The sequence below is a fragment of the Poecilia latipinna genome, unplaced genomic scaffold (assembly GCF_001443285.1).
Source record: "Poecilia latipinna isolate Pla-1442-1.1 unplaced genomic scaffold, P_latipinna-1.0 Scaffold752, whole genome shotgun sequence".
NCBI lineage: Eukaryota > Metazoa > Chordata > Actinopteri > Cyprinodontiformes > Poeciliidae > Poecilia > Poecilia latipinna.
In genome coordinates this window covers 192294-216707 of record NW_015113368.1, presented here as the reverse complement: position 1 = coordinate 216707, position 24414 = coordinate 192294, and the positions used below count along the sequence as shown (strand labels likewise).

General features: G+C 37.4%; 3 protein-coding genes across 3 annotated transcripts in view; 2 read left to right on the top strand and 1 right to left on the bottom strand.

Annotated features, from left to right (window-relative positions):
- mrpl16 (mitochondrial ribosomal protein L16) overlaps nucleotides 1-2917 on the top strand; it is a 6653-nt gene extending 3736 nt beyond the window's left edge. Inside the window, exons 2-5 of the mRNA XM_015045860.1 lie at nucleotides 134-205; nucleotides 822-970; nucleotides 1198-1491; nucleotides 2495-2917. Of these exons, the coding sequence (XP_014901346.1) occupies nucleotides 134-205; nucleotides 822-970; nucleotides 1198-1491; nucleotides 2495-2686 (707 nt within the window). The 3' untranslated portion in view covers nucleotides 2687-2917. The remainder of the gene's footprint in view (nucleotides 1-133; nucleotides 206-821; nucleotides 971-1197; nucleotides 1492-2494) is intronic.
- A 761-nt stretch (nucleotides 2918-3678) lies between these two features.
- Nucleotides 3679-8778, top strand: cenpq (centromere protein Q). Its single transcript, XM_015045859.1, has 8 exons — nucleotides 3679-4477; nucleotides 4566-4626; nucleotides 4714-4825; nucleotides 5502-5570; nucleotides 5977-6106; nucleotides 7381-7500; nucleotides 7939-8013; nucleotides 8328-8778. Exons 1-8 carry the CDS (start codon nucleotides 4385-4387, stop codon nucleotides 8523-8525), a joined length of 858 nt encoding a protein of 285 aa, XP_014901345.1. The 5' UTR covers nucleotides 3679-4384; the 3' UTR covers nucleotides 8526-8778.
- A 4010-nt stretch (nucleotides 8779-12788) lies between these two features.
- On the bottom strand, nucleotides 12789-15275 carry LOC106955620 (C5a anaphylatoxin chemotactic receptor 1). The gene is made up of 3 exons (XM_015045901.1): nucleotides 15170-15275; nucleotides 14487-14637; nucleotides 12789-14235 (listed from the first exon to the last, which is right to left on the bottom strand). Exons 2-3 carry the CDS (start codon nucleotides 14589-14591, stop codon nucleotides 13300-13302), a joined length of 1041 nt encoding a protein of 346 aa, XP_014901387.1. The 5' UTR covers nucleotides 14592-14637; nucleotides 15170-15275; the 3' UTR covers nucleotides 12789-13299.
- Nucleotides 15276-24414: the final 9139 nt, after the last annotated feature.

The following is a 24414-nucleotide window of genomic DNA, read 5'->3' as shown; positions in this document are numbered from 1 at the left end:
ATGTAAAACAAAAAGAAACCCTAAACTTCCCCGCGCCCTTTTTTTTTTTTTTTTTTTTTTTGGGGGGGGGGGGGTATTTGAGTCGCAGCTGATCACAATCTGTCATTTTATCAACTTTGTATTTACTCCACAGCTCCTCTGCACAGCTATTTGAAAATCTGCGCTGCTGGGCTGAAGACATTTCCAGTCACTCCAGACTACAGCAGTAAGCTTTCATCTTCTCCTCATTCATATGAGACTTTTTTTTGAGCACATAAGACGCTGATAATTATGCACACACCTTCTACAGTTGGGTTGAAAATTATTCATACCTTTGTCTGATTGCCGATGTCTTTCTTAGTTGAAAGACATGTAAACTTATTGTCTTTCAACTAAGAAGTTTGTTACTAATGTGAAAGAAGACTTGCATCACTCAGTCAAGAGATCATAAAACAATATAAAAGGGATGTTATATACATTTAAGTCAAAAGATATTCATCGCTTCCTCAGTAATCAATAGAAAAATCTTGCCATTACATGATTTAAGCTTCTTTATTCAAATTTCAAAAGTCTTATAGTTACTGTCCAGATTTGTACACGTTTTCACTGGTGTTTTTAGCATTTTATCTAATTCACATTTTATCTGGCTATCCCTCCACAGATTATCTGGTAATCATGTTGGAAATTTTTAAACTGTCAGGGCGGTAAATAATTTTGAGCTTTAATTTTGTACAGTGATTCTTATGTGCCTTGTGTTCCACTTCATGGATGCGGGCTTTAGAGTTCCTCAGATCATTTCCTGTCCCGCATCTTAATATTTTGTCCTCTTTCCTTTCTTAAAGATGTTGTGCTGCCAGAGAAACCCAAACTGAAGTTTTTGAACAAGGTGCCCAACCTAAAACAGGCTAAGAAAGAGAGAAAGAAGCTCAGGGATATCCAAGGACCGGCCATGGCATCGAATACCTTCACTTGTGGGCAGTATGCCATCGTTGTGAGTGCACTGATGTCAATTGAGGATTTTCTGACGGCTGAAATTGTTTGACACATATGTCACATCTTTTCCACAGTATATTGACCAAAGTTTTACAGTTTTTTTTGTTTGTTTTTTTTTTGGTATTTTTATGACATTTGTCCACATGTTTTAACTTTATTTTGCACAATTAAATGGCTGAGTTTGAGCGTTAAATATCAAAGTAACTTTGCTGCTTTATTTTTCAGGCCATGGGCGGAGGCTACCTGCACTGGGGTCATATAGAGATGATGCGTCTAACAATTAACCGAAAGATAGATCCCCACACAACATTTGCCCGGTGGCGTATCAGTGCCCCGTACAAGCCAATCACACGTAAAGGCCTGGGCCAGCGCATGGGCGGCGGCAAAGGAGCCATCGACCACTACGTGACACCGGTCCGGTCCGGACGTTTGATCGTGGAGCTGGGAGGAAAGGTGGAGCTGGGAGAGATTGAGCATGTCTTGATTCAAGTGGCCAAGAAGCTGCCCTTTCCTGCTAAGGTGAGATCTCCGAGTGTGCTCTGTTCCAGTTGATGTTTAGATACAAAGGCAAAAAGAAACCAAACTGGTGTGCATTTACAGCTGTGGTGATAAATTCACATACCCTAGCAGAATTTTCCTTTTTATTTTTTTCCCCAACATTTTCTGAGTGTAGGAATGACGATACAAGAACTATGAAGTCATATATCATCAAATCATTGTTTGCTTTCTTTTAATCATAACCACAGCAGTTAACTGCCTAAATGGCTCAGATCAAAACATTCTATGACCTGGACATTTTCACCTAGCAAAGGGCTCATTAGTTTCTACATAAGGCTGTAGAAGTAACCACATCACCATTTTTTATTCAGTGCTGCACTGATTTTACTGGACTCTGCCTCAAAGGAAACTTAGCAGTGGATCTGCTAAGCTGCTTGAATATTACTAAAAATGAAACATGATGTTAAAATCGATTGAACATTGCCGATAAGCGGTGTTTAAGATCCATTTAAGAGGTGGGAAATGAAATATTCTGTTAAAAACCAATCTGCAGTCAGGCAGCCCCACATAATTTCAACTGCTGGCCGAACAACTGCTCAGGATTAAAAGAAAAGCCCTTAAATAATTTCAGCATTTTTAGACGTACAGGATTCTAAAAAATGGTGCAGCTGCCTCCTTCCTTCCTCTGCAACATCCATTTTCTGGCCTGTCCTCATTGGCACCGTCTTAAAGCGAAACAACATTGCTGGTCTTGCAATGTTTTTGCAAGACCAACATTGCAACATTTCTTTTCATTCCTATTTTTATTAGACGCATTGAAAACAGAAAATACATAAGAAAAGAAATGAATTCTGAGAACAAATGTATCTATTTCTTTGTTTTTAATAAACAGTTCATATTCTGTGTATTGAAGGCCATCTTTTCACATCACTAAAGTCAAAGTGATTGAAAACAATTTTTTTTTTTTTTTTTTTACAATTTGGTTTTCGCATGATAAAGCAATGCTTTGCCTTTATTATTTCAGGTAATGAGCCGAGAGAGTCTGGAAGAAATGCACAGAAAGCAGAAAGAGATGGAGGAGAACAACCAGAATCCCTGGACCTTCAAGCAGATAGCCCAAGGCAACATGATGGGCATCAGGAAGGTGCTTAGTCCATTTGACCTGCGCAACCATGGACGCTTTACAGGCAAATTTCATTTTCCAGGGAGGGTGTGAGGGACCTGGGGGGACAGCCGACATCATCCAGACTGCATGTCTGAAGACCTCGACCTGAATTTTGTTACTCCCTCACTTTCAGAAACAACTTTCTTTTTTCAATGACACATTTTGTTAAGTCTTTTTTTGTTTGTTTTGCTTATGTAAACCAGTGACTCATGTTTATTACTATCAAGCTACTTGGTTCTGACTCATAATCGACAAATAAAACATGGGACATGTGAAAACAAATAACATCTCACTTAATTCATAGAAAAATATAAAGCTAATGAAAAGATAGGTTAACCTGACTACTGATATTTCAATGCGTTTTGTGGTAACATTCATTATATACTGCATATAAATTACAGAAAATATTTTTTTCTTTCCCAAAAAATATTTTTGCACAAATGGAGATATATGAATGTAAGCAGTTTGTTTTTGATAGCTTAACATAAAAATGTTACAAGTTTCATAGTGCAGATATAAGCTGTTTGCTCAAATATCTGTTATAGTGAGAAAAAAAAGAAAAAAAAATGTATTTATGTACTTTAGATTTGACTACTCCTTAAATATATTCAAATTATTATTCAAATAATGACGGGAAGTCAGCCTGAATCAGGTACTTTTGCCTCGTTTGTTAACCTCACCAATGAGTCTTTCTCGGTCATTGGCGCTTCTTAAACATAATTTTTTTTTTAGCTTTATATCATTTAATAATGTTGTTAGCTAATCAAAACCATACCTAGATTGTTGCTTTAATTCTTTCATGCATGGCTCAGGAATCCTTTAGCCATTCAGGGTTGCCTAAATGCTTACTCTCGCAATGCACCGCCTACTTTCACAAAGCTCCTTTTCCCCCACACAACTTCAGGCTAGCAATAGCAGCAATTAGCGAACACATATGCAAATTACAACAGTAATAAAGACGTAATAGAAAAGCATTGTGAAGAAGGTGGAGCGTCAGAAAGAGTAGAGGCAAGTCAACTTAAGTAGTACCTCTTTTAAATTATATCATTTTTTAACAAGTGAAGGTGGCATAGTGACTTGATTGTACCATAGAATGGCACCGTCTTTGAATTTTTCTGCCATAATAATAACGCCCCTTTAAAACCGTATATCCAAGAGAAATATGATTTGCCATTTATGGGAGTGACAGAATATGAGGAAACACTGTATGCAGATGCAGAGCAGCTTTTTATAGTAGAAATGCTATTAAAGTTGTTTGATGGTTTGAGAGGTTTTGGTGTCATAGTGCAGTTTTCGCCCCGGGTTATGTCTTACAGGCGTCCTGTTGCCACATCTTAGCCTGGCGGGAGTATCGTAAATTCGTACAGCGAAATGACTGTACTGCTTTTATATCCGTCAAGATCAGTAGATGTATATGAAGTATTTGGTTTTCTCATGTATGCTGCAGTCGCCAGAACGTGCTGCCTGGCAAGCATGACTCTGGGTAAGGCCACCTACTAATGACGCATGCGCTCTGAGTCTAAACGTTCGAAAACAACAGCGCGAAAATACAGGTCGATAGGCGATTATAACATACCGATACCTCAGTTTTAGATTTTGTTGCTCTTTTTCTACTGTGTCGTTTGTGTCTTAAATCAGTTTAAGTCTAAACATATTGGTCAAAAATAATTTTCAACTTATTAATACGATCGAAGCTTTAAGGCGTTGGTAGTTAGCTATTTAGCTAGCTGTTTCTGTACGATTAATACTATGAAGCCGTCAAGAGGCTCAAAACGGCCTCCAACAAAAGCCCCCAACCCGAAAAAGAAAAAAGAAAAGGCGTCGGGATTTCCTGCAAAAGAGGTGAGACATCATAACCACACAACTGTTTTATATACTGCTTTGTTTCGCTGGTAAATTCACTACAATCAGCCACTGTCACCTATTTTAGGATCAGGAGCTAGGTGATAATGAGAATATCCCCCTCACCAAATCAGTTAAGAGGAGAAAAGGTAAAATCTGCTTATGTACTCTACTGTTCAGATACAAAAAACAGATCTGTTGTTAATGTGATATTTCTTTGTGCTTGTTGCTAAAAGCTAAAGGGGATTTACCTTCAGTATCAAAGAAAACGACCATTCAGGACAGCTGGAAACCGATGCCCCCATCCACCATCAGTGCTGTGGAGAACATATTGGACTTATCCATACTGTGAGTTTCACACTGACATGATTTTTCAGTTTGAAAACTATTAAGCGTTTTATCAATCATCTGCTCATGAGGGTGTTTACTAGGACACCAAGATATTAGAAAACCATGCAGTGAAAATATGATCAAATATTGTGGTGACGATTTCACTTGTAATAAATATATGCATTCTGGTTTTTTTTTTTTTTTTGCTGATTTATATCTCAAAATAAAATCTGTGGTTAATTTACTTGTCATTTAACCTGTCTGTTAAAAATTAAACGGTCAGTTCTGCATGCATTTTTCATAGCAATGCTACTATCACAAGTTAAAGGTGTAAACATATTTACACTTATGAGACTCTCACTGCAAGTTGTATTACACTAGGGCTAACATCATATCAAGATACATAATTATCATGCTATTGCTAAACAATGCAATATAAATTACAAACAACCCATATTTTCCTATCTAATTATAGTATCCTAAGTATCACATATAAGCATTCAGTTGGAGTACTGTAGGGAACGATGATTGCCATTTGATAGGCTGTGCAGCTCAAGCTTAAATCCATCTTCAGCAACTATTACAAAACCTATAGTGTAATAGAGCTAAATATAACAAATTAATGTTATCCCTGCTTGCAATATCAAATAATTACTATGCATGAAAAATGAAAGTAACCCCTTTTTGTTGACAGAGCAACACTTGCTTTGAAGCGGGCAGGGAAGAAAGAGAGCCAGGAACATCTAAACATCATCAAAAATAAGTGAGTGTCTAACATTTCCGTCTAAATTAATCAAATAAGTCATATGTGAAATGCACACCGTATGAATTTTCCATGTTTAAGGACAAATGCAGGATTATTCAATTTCATTCTAAAGTATTTCATCAAAGATTTATTTACCTAAACTCTATTAGGGAGTTTCAGGTGGATGTGATATCAAAAGCAACTGCAATGAATAATTTGGTGACATTTAGGTTCCTATGTGGAAGATAAGAAACATATCAAGCAGAAAAGTGCTGCTCCTGACTTTATAAATCACCTGTGAAATTCCAGTAAACACTGATAAGCATGCATCAAGTTATTTCACGGTATAGACTCCAGTGTGGTTGCGAGACGTCAAACACGTCTGATGCAATCTGAGTGATATGCTTTCTGCAAATTTTTCCAGGGTTTTAGCTCATTGTGCACAACTTAAGGTTCCAGCGCAGGAACGGGGAGATTTGATTCATTCAACTCAACGCCACCAGGAGGAGACCAAGAAGTCTGAGCTCGGAAAGATGACGCTGAACTCCCTGAAGGTGAGAATCATGTTAACAAAATAAATCCAGACATGCTCAAAGTAAGATTTGTTTTCTTTATCTTCAGTCTTCATGAGTGTTTTCTTAGTAATGGTTTGGATGTAGATTGATATGAATAAAAAAAAAAAGCTATTTAACAAGACTGAAACTAAACATTTTGCTGCTATCTGTTACCACATTTCACTACCACAACCACTGCCAAAGTCAAGGGGAAAAAAAAAAAAACAGCTTATGCAGATGTTTCCTGTAGAAGTTAGAGCATATTTGTGGCAACATCTCAGCTATTTTTCAATTGTGGTAGCCTTTTCTTTTCTGTTAGTTCTACAAGAAAGTAATATCTGCTGATTTCCAGGTCATTTAAAGAAACAAAGCATGCTTTGAAGAATCATGAGGTAATATTTGACCCTTTAAATTTCAGTTGAGTCCCTGCTTTTGGTGCAAGAAAAGTTCTGACCAATGAAAAAGTGCTTTTTCATTGCACTGTACAGAATCAAGCTATACAGCTGATTCTGTACAGCTTGATTGTACAGAAGCAGCTGTACAGTCAAGATGATTCTGTAGCATTTGAGGTCGTAGCTTTGCTTAGCAAACTGTTTTTGCAACACATCCATCACATCCTGAATGTGACTTAGATTTAGAAAAAAAATAGAGACCATGGCAACATCTTATTTTGTGTGTGTGTGTGTGTGTGTGTGTGTGTGTGTGTGTGTGCGTGTGCGTGTGTGTGTGTGTGCGTGCGTGTGTGCGCGTGTGTGCGTGTGTGCGCGTGCGTGCGTGTGTGCGCGTGCGTGCGTTCCTGAAAAGTGTAAAGATAGTACAAGTGCTGGCACACGCTCCCTAATTTATCATGTTTACCCAAAACAAAAACCTTCAATGCGCAGGATTATAGTCCCACTTACGTGGAACTACATGGTCTTTACTTCCTGTATGGATTAGTGATCCTTTGTCTGCCATAGCAGTCTCTCTGGATAATTGTTTTTCTTCACCTACCATGTGTTGGTTGACTCTGACATCAGAAAATATTATAACTTTAAAGATGTTTCCCTTGTCAGGTTTGCTCAAGTCCCCACAGGCTTGTGTGTCAAACATGAGCTCCAAAGACGGCATGTTCATTTCCTGCCTCCTGTCCTCCCCCTCACAGTCAGATGCCACTGTAATAAAGACGTTGTGTTTTTGTCGGCCTTTTAGCAGTCATAATGTTCCTTCTGATCTACACGTTTTAAAACATAATGTGTTGGTTTCACAGAACATGTATCTGTATTTTGGTTGCTCAGGCAGACTTGAAGGCTGTTGTCGGCGTGCTGGAAAGGACAGAGGAGCAGATGGTGTCTTTACAGCAGATATGCTCGAAGCTGAGGGATGAGTTGGAGGAAGAAGAAAAGAAAGCAAAACAGGTGGAAGTAAAAAGTCTGTCATTATCCACATACACTATTTATTTAGATTTATGGCAACGTTGAGTATTGCATTCTTTTGATTTTTGCTTTGTTTCATCCCATTCCAATGCGTTCACTGTTTCTTTTAATTGAACATTATGTCTTGTGTTCTAAGAAGTTTTCAACATATTTTGAAAAGATTTTTTTCTTGGTTGCACACACTTTGATTCTTCTACTTGAATGGGACATTTCAAAATCACAGTGATTATGAAAGAGATGAAGTGAATCACTGTTGTCTCAAACTTTAATGTTTCACATGTGGGCATTTAGAGCTTTCACTTCTGTTCGGAAGATCTCTCATGTCTAAAAGTACAGGAAATCGACAAAAGATGGCTGAGATTTTGAGATCCGTGGTAAAAAAAATACTAATGTGAGCTATTATTTCCTGCCCACCTGCAGATATTAGAAATAAGTGATCAGTGCATTCTCAAGCTTCCGTCTCTTCTGCCACAAAAAGAGGAAATTACATTTGAGGTGAGTTTTGATGCTGTTCAGAAACCCTTTTACTATCTGTGTGTCTTTTCACTCTAAAAACGTATTGTTTATCTTGCTACTTCTTTTAATAACATGTGAAATTGTCTGCATGTGCGGTTCCTGTGAAATCTAACAGGAAACATTGAAGATGCCCTTTGTGGTGAAACGCCTTTCAGCTATTGCAACATTCTTTTAAATTTCATTGTGCATATTATCTTGTGAAAGTTGCACGTAATCATTTTGTGCAAATGCTACTTTAGTAAAACCCAATCTTCAAGCACCACATAGACCACTGCATCTTCTGTTTATTTCAGACTCGTTTGCAGAAAATAATACCACAGTGTGAGTGTGAGATGATAGCTCAGAAGCTGGGGATCATTCTGCAGAAACCATTGACCACCCAGGACGCCCAGGTCCTATTACTGCAGGCACAGAAACATGCTGATCACCTCTTCCCTTCACTGAGCAGTGGTGCAACTTATGAAGATGAAGTAGAAACACATTTTTCTTAATGGTTTTTAATGCAGAAAATGTTTTTTTCAGTTTTTTTTTTTTTTTTTACTAGGTTGATTGTTGTGATTAGATTTATCTTGCAAAAACAGCTGAACTGTTTTTGCGCTCTGATCCATTTATCTTAAAATTAAAATTGTTACCTTTGAAACATGAGATATATTTGCCTTTTGTCTGTCCAGCCTTGCGTTACATTTATATGTGTCATTAAAGTACCGTATTGTTTTCAAATAAAGTTTCACTGGACAATAGAAACAGAAGTCAAACGTGTTTTGTTAAAGAATGTGAAGTGATTTGGTTTTTAAAATGTTTTTTTTAGAAACAGTTTTTTTTTGTTTTAGATGGAAGCTTTTATGAGTACAGTGACGTAAGGAGATTGTATATCTTGATTTACACTTTTTAAGAAATAACTAATCTACTAGAGAAATGCATCTTTTGCATATGTAACTGGATAGAATCCAATGCAGCTCAAATGTAAATAAGTTAAAATTATTCCAGTAAAATTCAGTTACATTGTCTTTTTCCAGATACAGGTATTCATTACCCAGTTGTACTAAAGTAGCCAAATACAGTTGATTATGCAATGACAGCTGATAAAAACATATGTCTAAGAATCCCTGCTGATTTATTTTGCAGCAATCCCTCATCCTGAGTGAGCAACGTTGGGAAGGAACAGGTTTATTTAAAAGAAGAAAAGAGATGCCATTCTTCACCTGGCCTAATACGAGTGGGAACTTGCTGGTGGTTAACTGGAAGTGAAAACAAAAAACAAAGAAAAGAAAAAAAACAGTGACACACTGACCCAGGAGTATGTTTTTTGTGGAAAAGAAAACTAAGGACAAGCACAAGTAGTTAATGACCGCAATAGCTTTCTACGTTAGGACGAGAGCCGGGAGAAAACCGGGATCCGGTAATGAGTTTGTTCAGAAAAGTGACATCTAAACACGGAAGCACTGGGCTGAAAACAAGAAACGGAGAACTAAGAATCAGAGAAATATTAGAGAGTAGCAGGAGAAAGGAGTTTAAACTAGGATGTACCTTGGTCTATAATGACACTATGATTCTCTAAATCTACACTGATGACCAAATCAATGCCATCTAGAGTGAGTCGGTAGCTGTGTAGTTTTTTTTTTAAAATAAACATTTGTGGAAAAAAAAAAAAAATCCACATAATCAGCTGTTTCCAAGGCAGTTAAGGAGTTTGCAAGCCGCCTCTGCATTCAAGAGGTTGTAAGATGTAACCATTAGTTATGTGAACTGAAACTCTTTTTTTTCCAACTGAAAGTATTAATTCAGCACTATATTATCACTTCTTTAAACATGGTCATACTATGGTATCACTTCCGTTTAAGCACAACTGCATTCCAGCACAGTGATGTGATGCTGGTTGGAATCCATACAACCGTTTTCCTTGAGGCACGATATCGACTTTGGTACTTTTGCCTCCATGTCTTTTCCGAGTGTCACGAACCTGCAGGCATGATGCATCATGAATTAATATCTAATCACGCCCCGGCCTCCTGCAAGCCTGAACACAGGCAGGAATGTGTCCTCTGATGAAAAGACACACCCCTAGCAGCTATTCCATAAGTCCTTTTGCTTTATTCCTGACAAGTCATCTCAAAAAATAAATCCAACCTGGAGGAAATCTCCAATCATCAAAAGCAAATCTGACAAAAAGATTCACGTGGAAGTCGCACTTTCTTCTCAATTGAAGAGTGCTCTAGTGCCGTGGGGCTGTTGCTGCTAATCCCCTGTTATCCTCACTAACACAGATCGGATAACAGCTAACGGGACTTATCCAGAAGATCTTGAAAATCAGGAATTTGAGTACAAGCAGAGGAGAAAAGGATCAAACACAGAGAACATTAAAAAGTCTACACACTTCTGTCAAAACGCCAGCTGTTTGCAGTGCAATAAAACACAAGAACATGAGAGATAATTAACTTTAATGTGATGTATAAAGTTCAGTTGAAAAACAAGCGCTTATGTTTGAGGGCGATGTTTAAAAAGAACATTGAAGCTACAATAGCCTGTTTGAATCTTTATTGGTCCACCTTATGTATTAATTTTGCATTCTGTCTTTCTGTGAAGACATCTGTCATCAGCTATAGAGAATCTGATTAACCATAAAGTCTGTCAGGATTTTTTTTCACATTTGCTCCATTTCATCCTTTAGTTTACAAAGAGATAACAAAGCATCAAAAGGGCCTCATGGTACAAAGGTATAAGCCTGGAGAAGGTTACAAAAAATAATCTAGAGAAATATGTATATATTGGGTCATAATTAAGATGATCATCAATACCTGGAGAAAATGTGTAACAACAAGGACTGTATTACAATTGGATCTTTCTAAATAAAGACAATACATAATCTGGTAAGGGGCCTGCAAAGGGTTTTACAGTAACACTGAAGGAGTTGCAACAATTTCAAACTTATGCTGGTTAGATCCACATGTGACAACTCACTTTTTATCCGCCATATGTCTGAACAGCGGTAAGACAGAAGTCTTGTTGAAAAATGTGGCACGGCCTGAGAAAACTATGTTGTAACTCATATTAGACAATTTGATTTAATGACTCAGATGCTGATGACTGGTCAGAAAGTATCTGATGTAGCTCTATGTACTACAGTGAATCTGAAGAACTCTCAGACTGAAGACATCATTGTTGTAAAACAGTTTCATGAAGAGGATTTTCAGGGTTTTTTTTTAATTTTTTTTATGATTTTCAGAAGAGTTCCTCTTTGCATCATCATCTCCAGAGGTTCCACAGAAATCCCCAGAATAAAAACAGCTTTTTTTTAAATTTTTTTATTTTATTTTATTTTTTTTTTACATTTTTTTTATTTTTATCAGGTTGCTGCTTTATTCCCTGGCTCTGATGCTGCTACCCAACAGATGATGGAGAAGAAAGTACAATCTCCACAACAGAATACATGCAGCATATTGCTGCAAGACTTTAAGAACCTCAACTTGCTCAGTAATGAAAGTCTGCTATGTTCCTTCTTATAGGCACTTCACTGTTGAATCTCCAGTCCAGTCTGTTGTCCAGATGAACACCGAGGTATTTATATTCCTCAACCACCTCCATTTCTTCTCCCATGGTGGAAATAGGGTTTGATCTTACCCTGTTTCTCCTGAAATCAAAAAAAATTTCATTTGCTTCATTTACATTCAAGAGGAGATCTACCAGATCTCTTTACTCAGCTACTTGTCCCTCTCTGCTACAACCAGTGCCTGCAGTTAGAGGTGGCTGCATATCTCAAGGCCGAATGCTAAAAAACGGTGAAAAAAACAGTGTTTTAAGAAAGTATTTAGAGATGTGCACACTTAAACATGCTGTTGCATCTTTTTTTATTTATTTTAAATTATTTTTAATATTTTTTCCTCTAGTCAGATCGGGCTGCCTTTTAGTTGAAATGTATTTGGTATTGGGTCATAATTAATTACCAAAGAAATGATGCGATGTTCTTTGGTAAAATTAGTTTCCAATCAATCTAAATATATAGAAAGAATAATAAAGACGCAGCAGATTCAGTATTCAGCAGAAGCAGACTAAAAGAGAAGTCATTTTGTTCAGGGAAATGATTTGGCAACACTGAGTTTTGAAATTAATTGCTTAAACTCCTAAGCTTGAGAAAGGCAGCTGTAGATTTTAATCTATGGAAATGCTGGAAACGTACGGAAACGTTTGTTAAAGTCTACAAGTCGTTTCTTTTGCTGTATCTATACAGACGTGGAGGATGGATAAATATATTTTCACTTCTCTGTTACTGTGAAAAAGACCTTAACAACTTTTGACTGATGTAGAATATGATTGTGAGAGGAATTTACCATTAGTTAAAAATATGCTCACTCAAAAAAAAAAAAAATCTAATTTGATCTTTAACGCCAAAGAATATTAAACATATACTATTGTATATTATATAAAGAATGTATAATATGGTGATGCCTTTCCATGAAATGCCTTGCAAATATAATAAAACCCTCTGAGCTCCCTTTTTTTTTTGCATTTTGTCTAAACTCCATTTCAACTGGGCAAGGAGAACTTTAATCTGAGTATCATACTTATTTGATTTTTATTTGTAAAAACTATTGTAACAAAACAGTTTGCACAATTACAAACTACTTTGTTATAATCTGAAATATAAAGACCCAATCAAAAGCACTAAGTGTGTAGTTGGAGTGTGGAAAAATTCTGGGGGTATTTACATCTTTTTACTTGCATCCCATGTACATTAAATACCAACAACAACAAAAAACTGCAACAAAACAATCTTTATTAATTGGTTCAAAAGCACACAATTTCAAAATGCATTTTATACTTTCCCAAAAACATGTTTCTCTGTCTTATATGCACATTGAAAAACATTGACATAAAGTGCTTCACAGTAACATTCCTTAGATTTTATTTACAATGTTCATATTGGGGGAAGCAGGAAGAGTCTAAGGGGAGGACTAAAAAAAAAAAAAAAAAAAAAAACATAAACCAAAGCTTCACAGAAAGTCCTGGGCTCAAAAATGCCCTTTCTTTGTAGACTTCACTCCAGGTATTTTGGTGGCCTCTCACAGTCCAAAAATAGTGATAAGGTTAATCAGTCACTGCTCTTTAGTTTAAGTTATACATTGTTTCCATGCGTGGTTCTGGTGACCTGTCCAGGGTGGGCCCCTTCTCTTTCCCCTTGGCCACTGGAGCACTTTCTCGGAGTGGATAGGAAATGGATGGATGAGGTCGTCAATGAGTATCATTTCAAAACATTTCTAAACATCTGGATTAGATCTGGGAGTTTTTGAGAGACTTCCTTCGTATAGACTCGTAGGATTCCTCATTGAAAAGTCTTTCAATTGTTGAGACGAGTGAATTTTTGATGGCACGGCCCAGACCTCTGGCAGCAAACACGTACAGCACAGGATTAAGAGCACTCTTGATGTACACCAGAAACAGAGAGATATATACGGCCTTCGTTGCTGAATAGAGCGATGCAGGGTTATTCTTTGCCAGGGCTTGCACGAAGCGACAGACAAAGTAGGGCACCCAGCAGGTGAGAAAGAGGACCATGGTGGAAAAGAGCACATGGTACATCCTGGTCATCTTGCGTGCCATCGATGGCGTTGTGCCACTCGGTGTTGAAGGCATGGCTTTGTTAATGGTGAGCAAAACAGCCAAGTTACTTGCCACGAATACCATGAGAGGCAATATGAAGCCTGCTATTGTTTCTGTCAGAAACAATCCTAGATTAAAATCTCCACTCTCCACGCAATGGTATTTGCCGGTTACGTTCTTCAGTTCAGCAAAGTAAATGTAGGGGACAGAAAAGATGAAGGCCATCAGCCATAGGACTCCACAGATCAGAGGAACAGCCCAGAAGGGTCGTTTCAGTCGAGCCCACACAGGCCTGAGTAGACACAAGCAACGCTCCAGAGCCACAGCACAAAGGAGGAAAGCGGAGGCGTACAGCCCAAAACATCGCAGGAACATTACCAGGTGACAGAATTCCTTTCCAAATGGCCAACTGTACTTGTTAACGATGAAGCCAACCATGACAGGAGTCCGCAGGAGCAAGATAAGGTCAGCCACGGCCAGGTTCAGGACGTAGACTCTGAAACTGTTGGCAGCACGCGTTTCCTCTGTGCTTCCTCTGCGCACCAGGTGACGCCGACCCCGTAGTCCAAGTGCCCAGACCACCAACCCATTCAGAGGTACGCCCACCTACGGGAGCCAAACAGCGTAGGAAGAGATTTAGATTTTCCAATTAAACATAACATGTTACTGCCTGATTTCTCTTCGGCTTTCGCCCATCAAACAGTTTTCATCAAGAATATAACAGACACAGTCAGCCAGTGAGCACGACCTAGTGCATTTTTTTTTTCATTCCTGAAACTCAAAGGAAATAAAAGGTCATAGCTGAAGCCTTTTTAGTCGTGCAGTTTGTAAATAATTTCAAGTGGAACATTTCTTACCAGGAAAATAAGCAGAGTGACTGTAATTTGGATTCCCCAGGAAGCGTTGTCCTGCAATTGGCTGCTGGAGTTAGCAGGGGCCAGTGTTGTGTTTTTGTCAGCCATGGAGATGATATGGAGCTTGAAAACAAACACACGCCTGTCCTCGATTCTGCAAAGACACAGGAGGAGAACGATTGCACAAATGTTGTCTAAAATGAAGACAAAGCTGATGTCCTCAACTCAAACCAGACTGAAACCACCTACTTCCTTTCTGTCATCCTTTTCTGTTTTGTGCAAGAACAGCTATATTAAGGAACCAACCTAAAGGCATCAAATAGTATGTGATCCAAAAAATGTTTTTGTTTTTTCTCACAATGATCTAATATTAATAAACAAATGCACACAGTAGGTGTAGCCACACAAGTGATTAAGGTGAAAGGAATCTGTCAGTAGTACATTTAACAAGCCTGAGGGTTCTGCGCAAACCTGCATTCAGACCTGTTTGTGACTAACTGCATGCAATGACTCCCGTGTTAATGAACACTTTATCTTTACCCGCAGCAAAGTTATGATTGTATCTGAGATTACGAGCTCATAGCGAGTTTTCCCCCCCAGAATCCACAGTAACTAACGTCAATTAAAGACAATTTACAACCTGGGGAATAAAAGCTATGTACTTAATTAAAGAGTCGGTTGCTTACCTTTTCAATGTTCCTCAAGTGTGGAAGAAATGGAGCAACACCTAGGAGAGGGAGTTCCTGCTTGCTCTTTTAACATCTCTCTCTCTCTCTCTCTCTCTCACTCTCTCTCTTTCCTGTGTGTGATTGCAACATTCATTTCTTCTTCCAATCATATCTGCAAAAGAGACAAACACTTTTAACATTTAGAACATAAAAGCCATTTGCTCTCAGTTCAAACAATTTTGATCCGATGCTTTTGTTGAGCAAACATGCATTTGGGCATAAAATGGCTCAGTGAACAAATGTGTCCATCACAGGGTTATAAAATCTTAAGTGAAAAGCAACAAAGTTTTACCTTTAGGTTTCTAGCCGTATGCAAATCTGCATTTGAAGCAAAGTGCAACGTTTTTGCTCTCTGACAGTGTTTAAGAAGCCTAAGTGATGGTCTCTTCACGGTTCTGCATAAACCTGATCAGTCGAAAGGGATGTATTCAGGGAGGTTTCTATAAGCAAATTTATAACATTTTACATGCAAATGTCACTATGAAGGTCACACATCAGTCACAATGCACTTTTATGACAGTCATGCAGTGACTGGTTAGGTTAGGTTAGACCTAGGTTAGGTTTTCACACAGAATGTTTTGTTATATATTATTTGCAGTAGTTGTAGTAGGACGTAAGAACAGTACTTTGCCTGCTCATTCAGAATTTCAATTTGTATTTGACTTTATGTGTTTGATTCCATTTCCTTTTCTTTGTTTTCTTGCTGTCTTTCACAATGTTTGCTGTGTTGGTGTCACAAAACTACTGATAACAGATGTTGATCAATGCAGCACAACTTCCTGCTTTCCACAGAGTGAGCATGCAAGTATGTGGTCTGACAATGTTTTTGTATGATTTTATTGGATATATTTTTGTGTTTTAACAAAATTAGATATTCTTCTACAACCATTCTCTAGTAGTCTTGAGTTTGTGGACGTTTCCTGATTGGCTACTATTCTGGCGCCCACGAGATGCTAACACAATATCCAGTGTGCATGAGAAAACTGTCTTTTTTCTTGGTAAGCATTTCCGTAAACCACTGTGCAAAGTTTCAGCATTGTTTTCAGAAATTTGAATGCTGGCAACAGCATTCAAATTTGTGAATGAGGGCAGGTATTTTGATAATTTAAACACTGTAATATACAGTTCATGTGAACATAGAGAAGATGACAGAACAATCGGAGGATGAATACGCTTATCAGTGAATGATGAGTGAAACAGACCTAATTCAAGTTGAATTAATTTATATAAATCTGACTGAACTCAATTTAAAACTAATTATTGTTAAGGATGAACTGGTACACCACACATTAAACAAATGTATTGACATATATTTTGTTTGTTATGCTCAGAGTTTTTCTTTTTTTTTTTATCAAACATATGTTTTGAGTCAGTCATCGATTTACAACATTTTCCAAAGAAAGCAAATACATGCCCAGCAACTTATCCTGAATTATCAATCATTAAAAATTAGAGGTGTGCCGATCGATCGGTCACCGATCATAATCGGGCCGATTTCCGTGAAAAAGTGTATGATCGGTGATCGGCGATCATTGGCTCTTGTTGCCGATACCGATCACCTGCATCTCATTTCCAACCTGTCTTAGTCAACCATGCAAATAAAAATCAGAGCAAAACTAAAGGAGGAGAATTAAGTCCAAATTCTGGACCATCAAACTCTTTTACTCTCTCTGCCTAACTTTGTCTCAAATGTCCCAGTTGACATTAAGTAAAGTAAACTGACTGATCAGAATTATTGAATATTTTCTCAGCCTTTTCATCAGGTATTTGCTCAAATGGTAATTAGCTAGGTACCTCTGCATAAAACAAACCACTGTCTGCTTTACCTCAAACCTAAAGCGGCAACTAGTGGCCGATTTAGATTTGACGTAAGATCAAAACTCACTTTCGAATTATTTTACTTTGCTTCCGAAAGTCCAAACACCTGCAAGCAATACAATATGTGACCTTTTAAAAAATTATGATTTACAAAATTTAACCCTAAAGCCCATTAGCAGCATAAACGTTTGACAACTTCATTCACACTTTTCGCTGTGATTACAAAGCAATACCTCCGTGTTTTTACAAGCGCATGCAGTAGTTTGCTCACAACACTAGATGGCGATATTGCTTATTTAGTAAACTGAATGGAAAATGTTTTATTCCAAATCCAGATTAGGGAAGCAAAATAAAGGTTGCAAACAAATATTTTTATTTGTAGACCTTATTCAATTTCATTTCTTATAAGACAAAAAAGGATTGAGAAATCTGCTGATTTTGATCTAAAAAAATCTATGAATTATATTGCAAGGTTTTGAAATTCTTATGTAGCTTTTTGATTCGAAAACATAAGTATAACTTTAAAGATGACTCTAAAGAATTGTCAAATATATTCATCACTGTATTATGTGTTATCATCAGGAATGGTATTTGTTTGTATGATAATGCTGACAATACAATAGATTGGATTTGTTATATTTACTGTGTTGGCTGACATTTTTTATTTTTAGCTGGTCAAATTGCATTGCAAGTAAGGATAAATCAATCTTGTGTTTTATTTTGAAAATGTAAGAAAAAAACAAACACAAAAATGTCTCCTTAAATATGCAAAATCTTTCTTATTTTGTTTAAAGCTTTTTCAGTATTATTTAGAAAATGTAAAGTTATTTGGAGACTTTTTCCTTGTAAAAAAATAAAGCTATCAGATCTTCTTTTATGAACAAAAAGCTCTAAATACTACACTAATTTGCTGATTTGGTTTCTGTGGGATTCAACTAACTTTGTTTTTGTATTTTGAAACATAAAATCATAGAATTTGTAGCACTTATAAACTAGGCTAAGCTATCATATGGTAGATATTGTCATGAAATCAAAAATCAGTTGAAAAGGATAAAGTTTTCACCTTCCCTTTAAACAATTTATATGATGAATATAAGCAGTACTGTAAATTTCCAAGAGTAAAACTTATTAGACGTCACAAAGACCACACATCAGAAAAAAAAAACCATAAGGGAATTTCATTTTATCTTTATGCATTAATGATAGCCAAAAATTTATTTTCTCATTACTTATACTAATGTCAGCTCTCTATTACCTACTAATTAGCATTAAAAATAACAAAATACACAAATAGAAAAAGAAATATAGTCGTAATTCTACTCTGCCACAGGAAACTGTTTTTTCTGAATGAAGCTAAAGTAATGTCTAAGCTAATTAAATGGTAAATAAAAAACGGTTTTCATGGCTTAGGAATATGTGTTCTCCAGGATGTAATTGAAGGGGAGAGTGTGGGACAGATTAAAATTAGGATTAGAAAACCAAAGTTGGAATCGCCTTTTATCTATCAGCTTCTCAAACCACCACAGAGACTTTGTGGTCCAGACAGAAATGTTTTGCAACTTACAGTTGGATGGTTATTTGGAAAGCAATGCGGTTCTGGTTATTCATTGTGTTTGCGTTTATGGTTTCCTCAAAGTTCCTCACTTTGGACTCGGAATCCATTTAAGGAAACACAAAACAAAGCTTTTGCTGAAATTTTACCCAACGTTCGACAAATGTGATGTAATTAAAAACATTTATTGCAACACAATGTTGCAAGCCATTCAGACTTCTGGTTCCCGGGTTCTGTCTGTACGTTTCTCAAAACGCAGCGGTCAGGAGGAGAATCATCAGTTTCTGTGGAAAAAAGTTGCCAAGAGGGCCTGACCGACCAATCAGAGGCGGACTTTGGAGAACCGTGATCGTCACCTTGTGGCAGGCAGACAGAACTGATTCTGTTGTTTTCCTGCCATGTTCTTTAGACTCCGGGAGAATCTGAGAATGTAAACAAACTATCCTTATAAGCCCTTATTACAAATTATTACAAATGTGTAAATGTGTAATTATTACAAGTTATTACAAATGTGTTCATATGTAATAATATTTAATGAAATGCACGTTTGGATTTCAGATTCTAACACAATCTTAATTTAATCACATACATTTATTTGTAACTATATTCGCAGACATCAAAGCAAGACACATTTCTGATCATAGTACACTGAGGTCATAAAAACGTTGACACTTTGAAGATTCCAGGATGGCATCGATTTATGATGAGAAATTGTTGGTTGTTCGATGATATTTTGGAGAGACTTGGTGAAAACAATTCTGTGCTAGAGATCAGCTCTGTGGGTTTGTGTTCACCACATATTGGTAACGTTTACTCTCTTGGATTTTGTTTCTTCTTCTTCTTCCTGCTGTTCCCATTAGGTGTCTCCACACTTTGATCGTCCCTTAAATTAAATTCAATTTAGCGTATTTACGTTGCTCCAATTCAGAACACGTCATCTTCAACAAAAAAAGTCACTTCAATCCAGTTATACTGATACTGATTCTAATTATTTAACAGTGCTGTCAAATTTATTTTATTTTTAAAATTTGCTTTCTATTCAAGGCGTCCCACCAGTGGTTGAGTTGTGTCGTTGACTCTACAGCAATCCCCCGTACAAAGCACGTATATGTAGTGACAGTGGAGAGGAAAAACTTCCTTTTAACAAGAAGAAACCTCCAGCAAACAATCATCTGCCACGACCGACCAGGAGTCTGAAAAGACAGAGCACACACCCCCAAAGAAACAGAAGAACTGAAGTAGGAGTATTTACCAAATCATAAACCAATACAAAGGTTAAAGCCGAGATAGTTGGGGGAAATGAGGCAAGTTGTATGTTTAGACTCTTAATTTGCTCATGTTTCTTTAGCCAAATTGTAAAAATTACAAGACTAATAAAGTTTGACCCATAAAAAAATGATTCTCCATTTTTGATTTCACAAATCTTGACATGATTCCTTTAATTCAGGAGAGCTTTCTGTCGGGCTTCACTGATCACTTGCTGGGTTTTCCCATTTTCTTCTGAAACAAGAGACTATCAGACAAGTTTTGTAGACTATAGTTTCTTTTAGGCCTGACAGTTCTTGTTTTTTTTTTTCTCCACCAGTTTAGTTTCCCTAAAAATGTAAGATTATACAGTGTAATGAGCAGTTAGAACTGGATGGAAATCACCTACATAGCTTGAAAAAAAAAAAAATCCTTTCTAATTGTTATTAACCAAAACCAAGAAATGGGAGCAGCTGTTTCTCAGCTAAAGAACCTGAAGTTGAAATACAAACTTCTGTTCATTTTAAGAAAATACAGTTCTAATAACATGAAAGGCCCCTCAATACTTTCTTTGTTGTTTACAGCATCTAGTTCTGCTGCCCTTTCACAGTACATATGATGCAATAATTTCAATACATAAAGAGTTAAGAGGTCTGTGTGTATATTTAAAGTGGTTTGTGGAATAAAATCTTAACCAGCGTTGGTCTTTCCGCTTCTGACGCTGCACCCACGTTTCCTTTAAATCAGCTAATTTTAGACCCAGGACTTTTGATTGGGGGAAACAAATGTCAGTGTGTTTCTGTGTAAGAGCAGGAGTCCATCGCATAATGTGAAACGATTGCTGCTTTTAGTCCACGAAAACATAACAAAGCACAAAAAGCAAACACGTGTCTTCTGAGTAGTGTAAGACGGCGAGTCTGCTGGGTTTGTGTGAAATTTTCCCAGCGGCGCAACACATGTTTCATTTTGCAGAGAGAGAGAGAGAGATCAAGGCAGGATGACGCCATCGAGAGCTGGAAATGATATCTGATCGTATCAGCTGTATGTCTGTCGGGCCTCATGCATATCCCACGTATGACAGGAAAACAGAGGCCCACGTGGAAACGGATCTCTGCAGAGCATGAGAAGCACAGAGAGGTTTACTTTTTTTTTTCTTTGTTTCTTGTGAATAAACAGTCAGAGGGGCTTTCAATTCTGATTTCCTTCGTAGGCCTGAAAGTATGAGAGGTTATGAAACGCTCTTTAAAATATCTCATCTTATCTCTTCCTCTGAAGGAAATCAGGTGATTAAGACCTGTTTTCTGCTTTTGACCTGAAACGACGGTGTCCACCCTAAGACATGGAAAACAAACTCTTGGTGCTTTCGAGCTCCAGTCCAACATCACAGTCAGAAAAAAAAAAGAAAAAAAAAAAAAAAGGGCGCTTCTGCTTTAAATGCTGTGAATTTCCAGAACATAAAGAGGGGGGGTCCCCTGCAGCAACTGGGCTTATTCCCCGCCTCGTTGTGTACTTTCAGTGTTTTCCCTTTTCAATTCTATGTCATTGATTCATGCTTCCTCCTCGGCACACAAGCAGGAATGTAATGTGTACGGCACGACAGAGGTTCACTGGGTCAGACTGAAAAGAAGTAGAAGAAGAAAGAAAGAAAGAAAAAAAAATGCGTTGTATGAAGGTAAAGTGTGCAGCGTGGCATATCTAATGCCGCCACTGTCGTTGCTCAGGATGAACTGATGAGTACAAGGGTGGCGAATAAAAGGAAGGGGAGGCACCTTCCTTCTGAGAAGAGGATCACTATGACTCTGCTACCACAACAAACAGAGCGGGGCAGTTTGATTCAGGACAACTTGCCATCTTAGATTTGCAATGGGGATTGCAGAGCATCCTCTAGTCATTTAGTGGAAAAGGGTCTCGTTCAAAATCCCCACAGGTGACACTCCCATAACTGTCAAACAGAGAACCGGTTCATCTCAGGTCTAAGTCATAATGTTCAATAAATAGGTTGCTTGGTAAGAAATGGGTCCTTCATATCCATGTGAGTAACAATGAAAACGTGAAAGTGAATCATTTTTAATCAAGGGTAACTAACAAGGTGTGAATACAGACTTAGACAGACTTATAGTATTTAGCTCCAGAAGCTGAGATGCACAAGGAGTGAGGATAATGTTGAGCTGGAGAACCATTTCTGTGTTGACTTGTTCATTTGTTTTAGATTATTGAGTTCCTCTAATCTAGACTAGAAACCCACCTGTTTAGAGTTGCTTTTGAAACATCATAAATGAAACATTAATTAACATTCTGATGTGTAACGATGGCACTTGACAAAATGTAATGCTTCAATTGTGTGTTCTGTGATTTTGTGTTTATATGAGGTGAAGGACATTGAACTGCATACAACGACATACAAATAAACTGGATTGATTGATTGATCATTAACCCTATGAAAAACGAAATAAGGAGCCATTTTCAGTTTTCAGAATTTTATTTGTGCTGTTGTAGCTTTTGAGTAGCACAAAAGCTAGAACAGCTGTTGTGCTATTGCATCATGCAGTCCACCAAGGATGCCATGGTCTTAAGAATAAAAACCAGCCCACAGCATCATAGATCCTCCACTGGACCTACGGGGGCATGGCCTGTGTCTTTTGTCATTTCCTGACCTATAATTAATATCCACTCTTCAGCCATTTTCATAATCTCTCCACGCCAATATCTAAGTGCAGCCCAGACTTTAGTGACTAACTTGGCCACAGAGACGACAACACTCCCAGTGAGAGTGTGGGGCTTTGCAAGCAGCAAATACGGAGAACGAGGGGTCAGAAGTGGTAGTAGGAAAACAACGACAATACATTAAAGAGAGATCTACTGTTTTATCGTTCAGGGCAGCAAAGATGCAAAAACTGGATTGATGTGTTGCAGGGGAATCCTTCGTGTTTAAACCAGATTATGAGGCTTCCAGATGGCTTGCAGTCATGGATGCAGGAAGGTCTACGCCCATCTGCCAAAACTGAATGTATGTTCTTTTGTCTTTCCCATTTTGAACAGTAGCCCTCTGTTTCAATCTTATTCATACCCAACTGTATTTTCTCAATTTTTTATTTAGGACTTGTTAGAGGTGCCGATTGATGTATCACCAGTTGTCTTGTTAAACACAATTATTTTTAACAAGAGATTTTTTTTTTTTTTCCCCATTGAATATTTTTTTCTCAAATTAAAGGTTGGATGTCCCTAAATTTTTCAGTGTGCATTTGTGCTGCCGCAATAAAAGATTCATTCATTAGAAGTATTTTTGTACATCCTTCCCAGGGGTGCCAGCAATTGAGGAGGATTCTGAAAAAAAAAAAAAAATCAAAAAGCCCTGAATTCCTGTTATTTTCCCAATATATTCAGCTTTCACTACAAGGTCTTATTTAGCTGAAGTCATAGAGATGTATGAAAGTGAGCCGGAAAGAACAAGTGTCTGATTTTCTGTGAGCTCTTCTCGCCCATTTTGATGCACGAAAGGATATAGAGGAGCTGTTTGCATCTTACGAAAAATAAAATATTTCTGTCTATGTAGTCGTGCCAGAAGGAAAATGGAGCATAGAAGCATTAATTATTAGCAGTCCTAAATTGTAACAGTCAAAGTTGTTGTCTGGTGGGGATAAAGTGGGCCATGGTTAAATTTTGAAAAACATCTTTAAGACAGGAACATGAATGCAGTGTAACACACAATGAATAGGATTCATTTGACTCATGTTTGAAGGAAAAGGAAAATGTCGGCATCAATTAACTGTTGCTCTTTTGCTGTTCTTGTCAAGGAAACACATTTCAGGAGACAAACTACAAACTTTCAGTTTGAGTTAACACAGCCTGTGTTTTCTTGCCCGGTCTCACAACAAAGACATACCCCCCACTTCAGAAACCGAATCTTTAGCTTCACGTCTACATGCGAAATTTGTATATCTGTTTTGGGCTGATTAGCATTAAAATAGTGAATTGAGGAGACCAGTGTTGTAACTGAACTGTTTCATTTACCAGGTAAGAAAAGCCACATCATGGAATAGAACAAGTTGGATGGTAGAAACCAAACTCTCTATTCTGAAATATTAGTCCAGTCCCAAATATTTTATGTAAGAGATAATGAAAGCTATTCTATTCTATTCTATTCTATTCTATTCTATTCTATTCTATTCTATTCTATTCTATTCTATTCTATTCTATTCCATTCTATTCTATTCTATTCTACTCTATTCTATTCTATTCTATTCTATTCTATTCTATTCTGGCAATAATCACTGATCTCTGCTCCACCTCTTTTCCATCAGAACTCTTTAGTTCTGTATTCATGAGGTCCGTGGAGCTCATGAGAAATTTCTGTGATCTTTATAAAACCTCCATGAAATGCTTTGGTAAAATGCAACTCAGTCAAAGTACATCAACTTGAATTTTAATGCTGTTTTCAAAGCTCTGTGGAAAAGTGGAAAACTTAATTTCTTCTACTAATCTCTTCTGCTGGTCAAGGAGCCTTCCAATCGATAAAACCTGAAACGTGTTTTTACTGTATGAGAGAAACTACGGACAGAGAGTTTACAGAAACATGGATAGAAATATT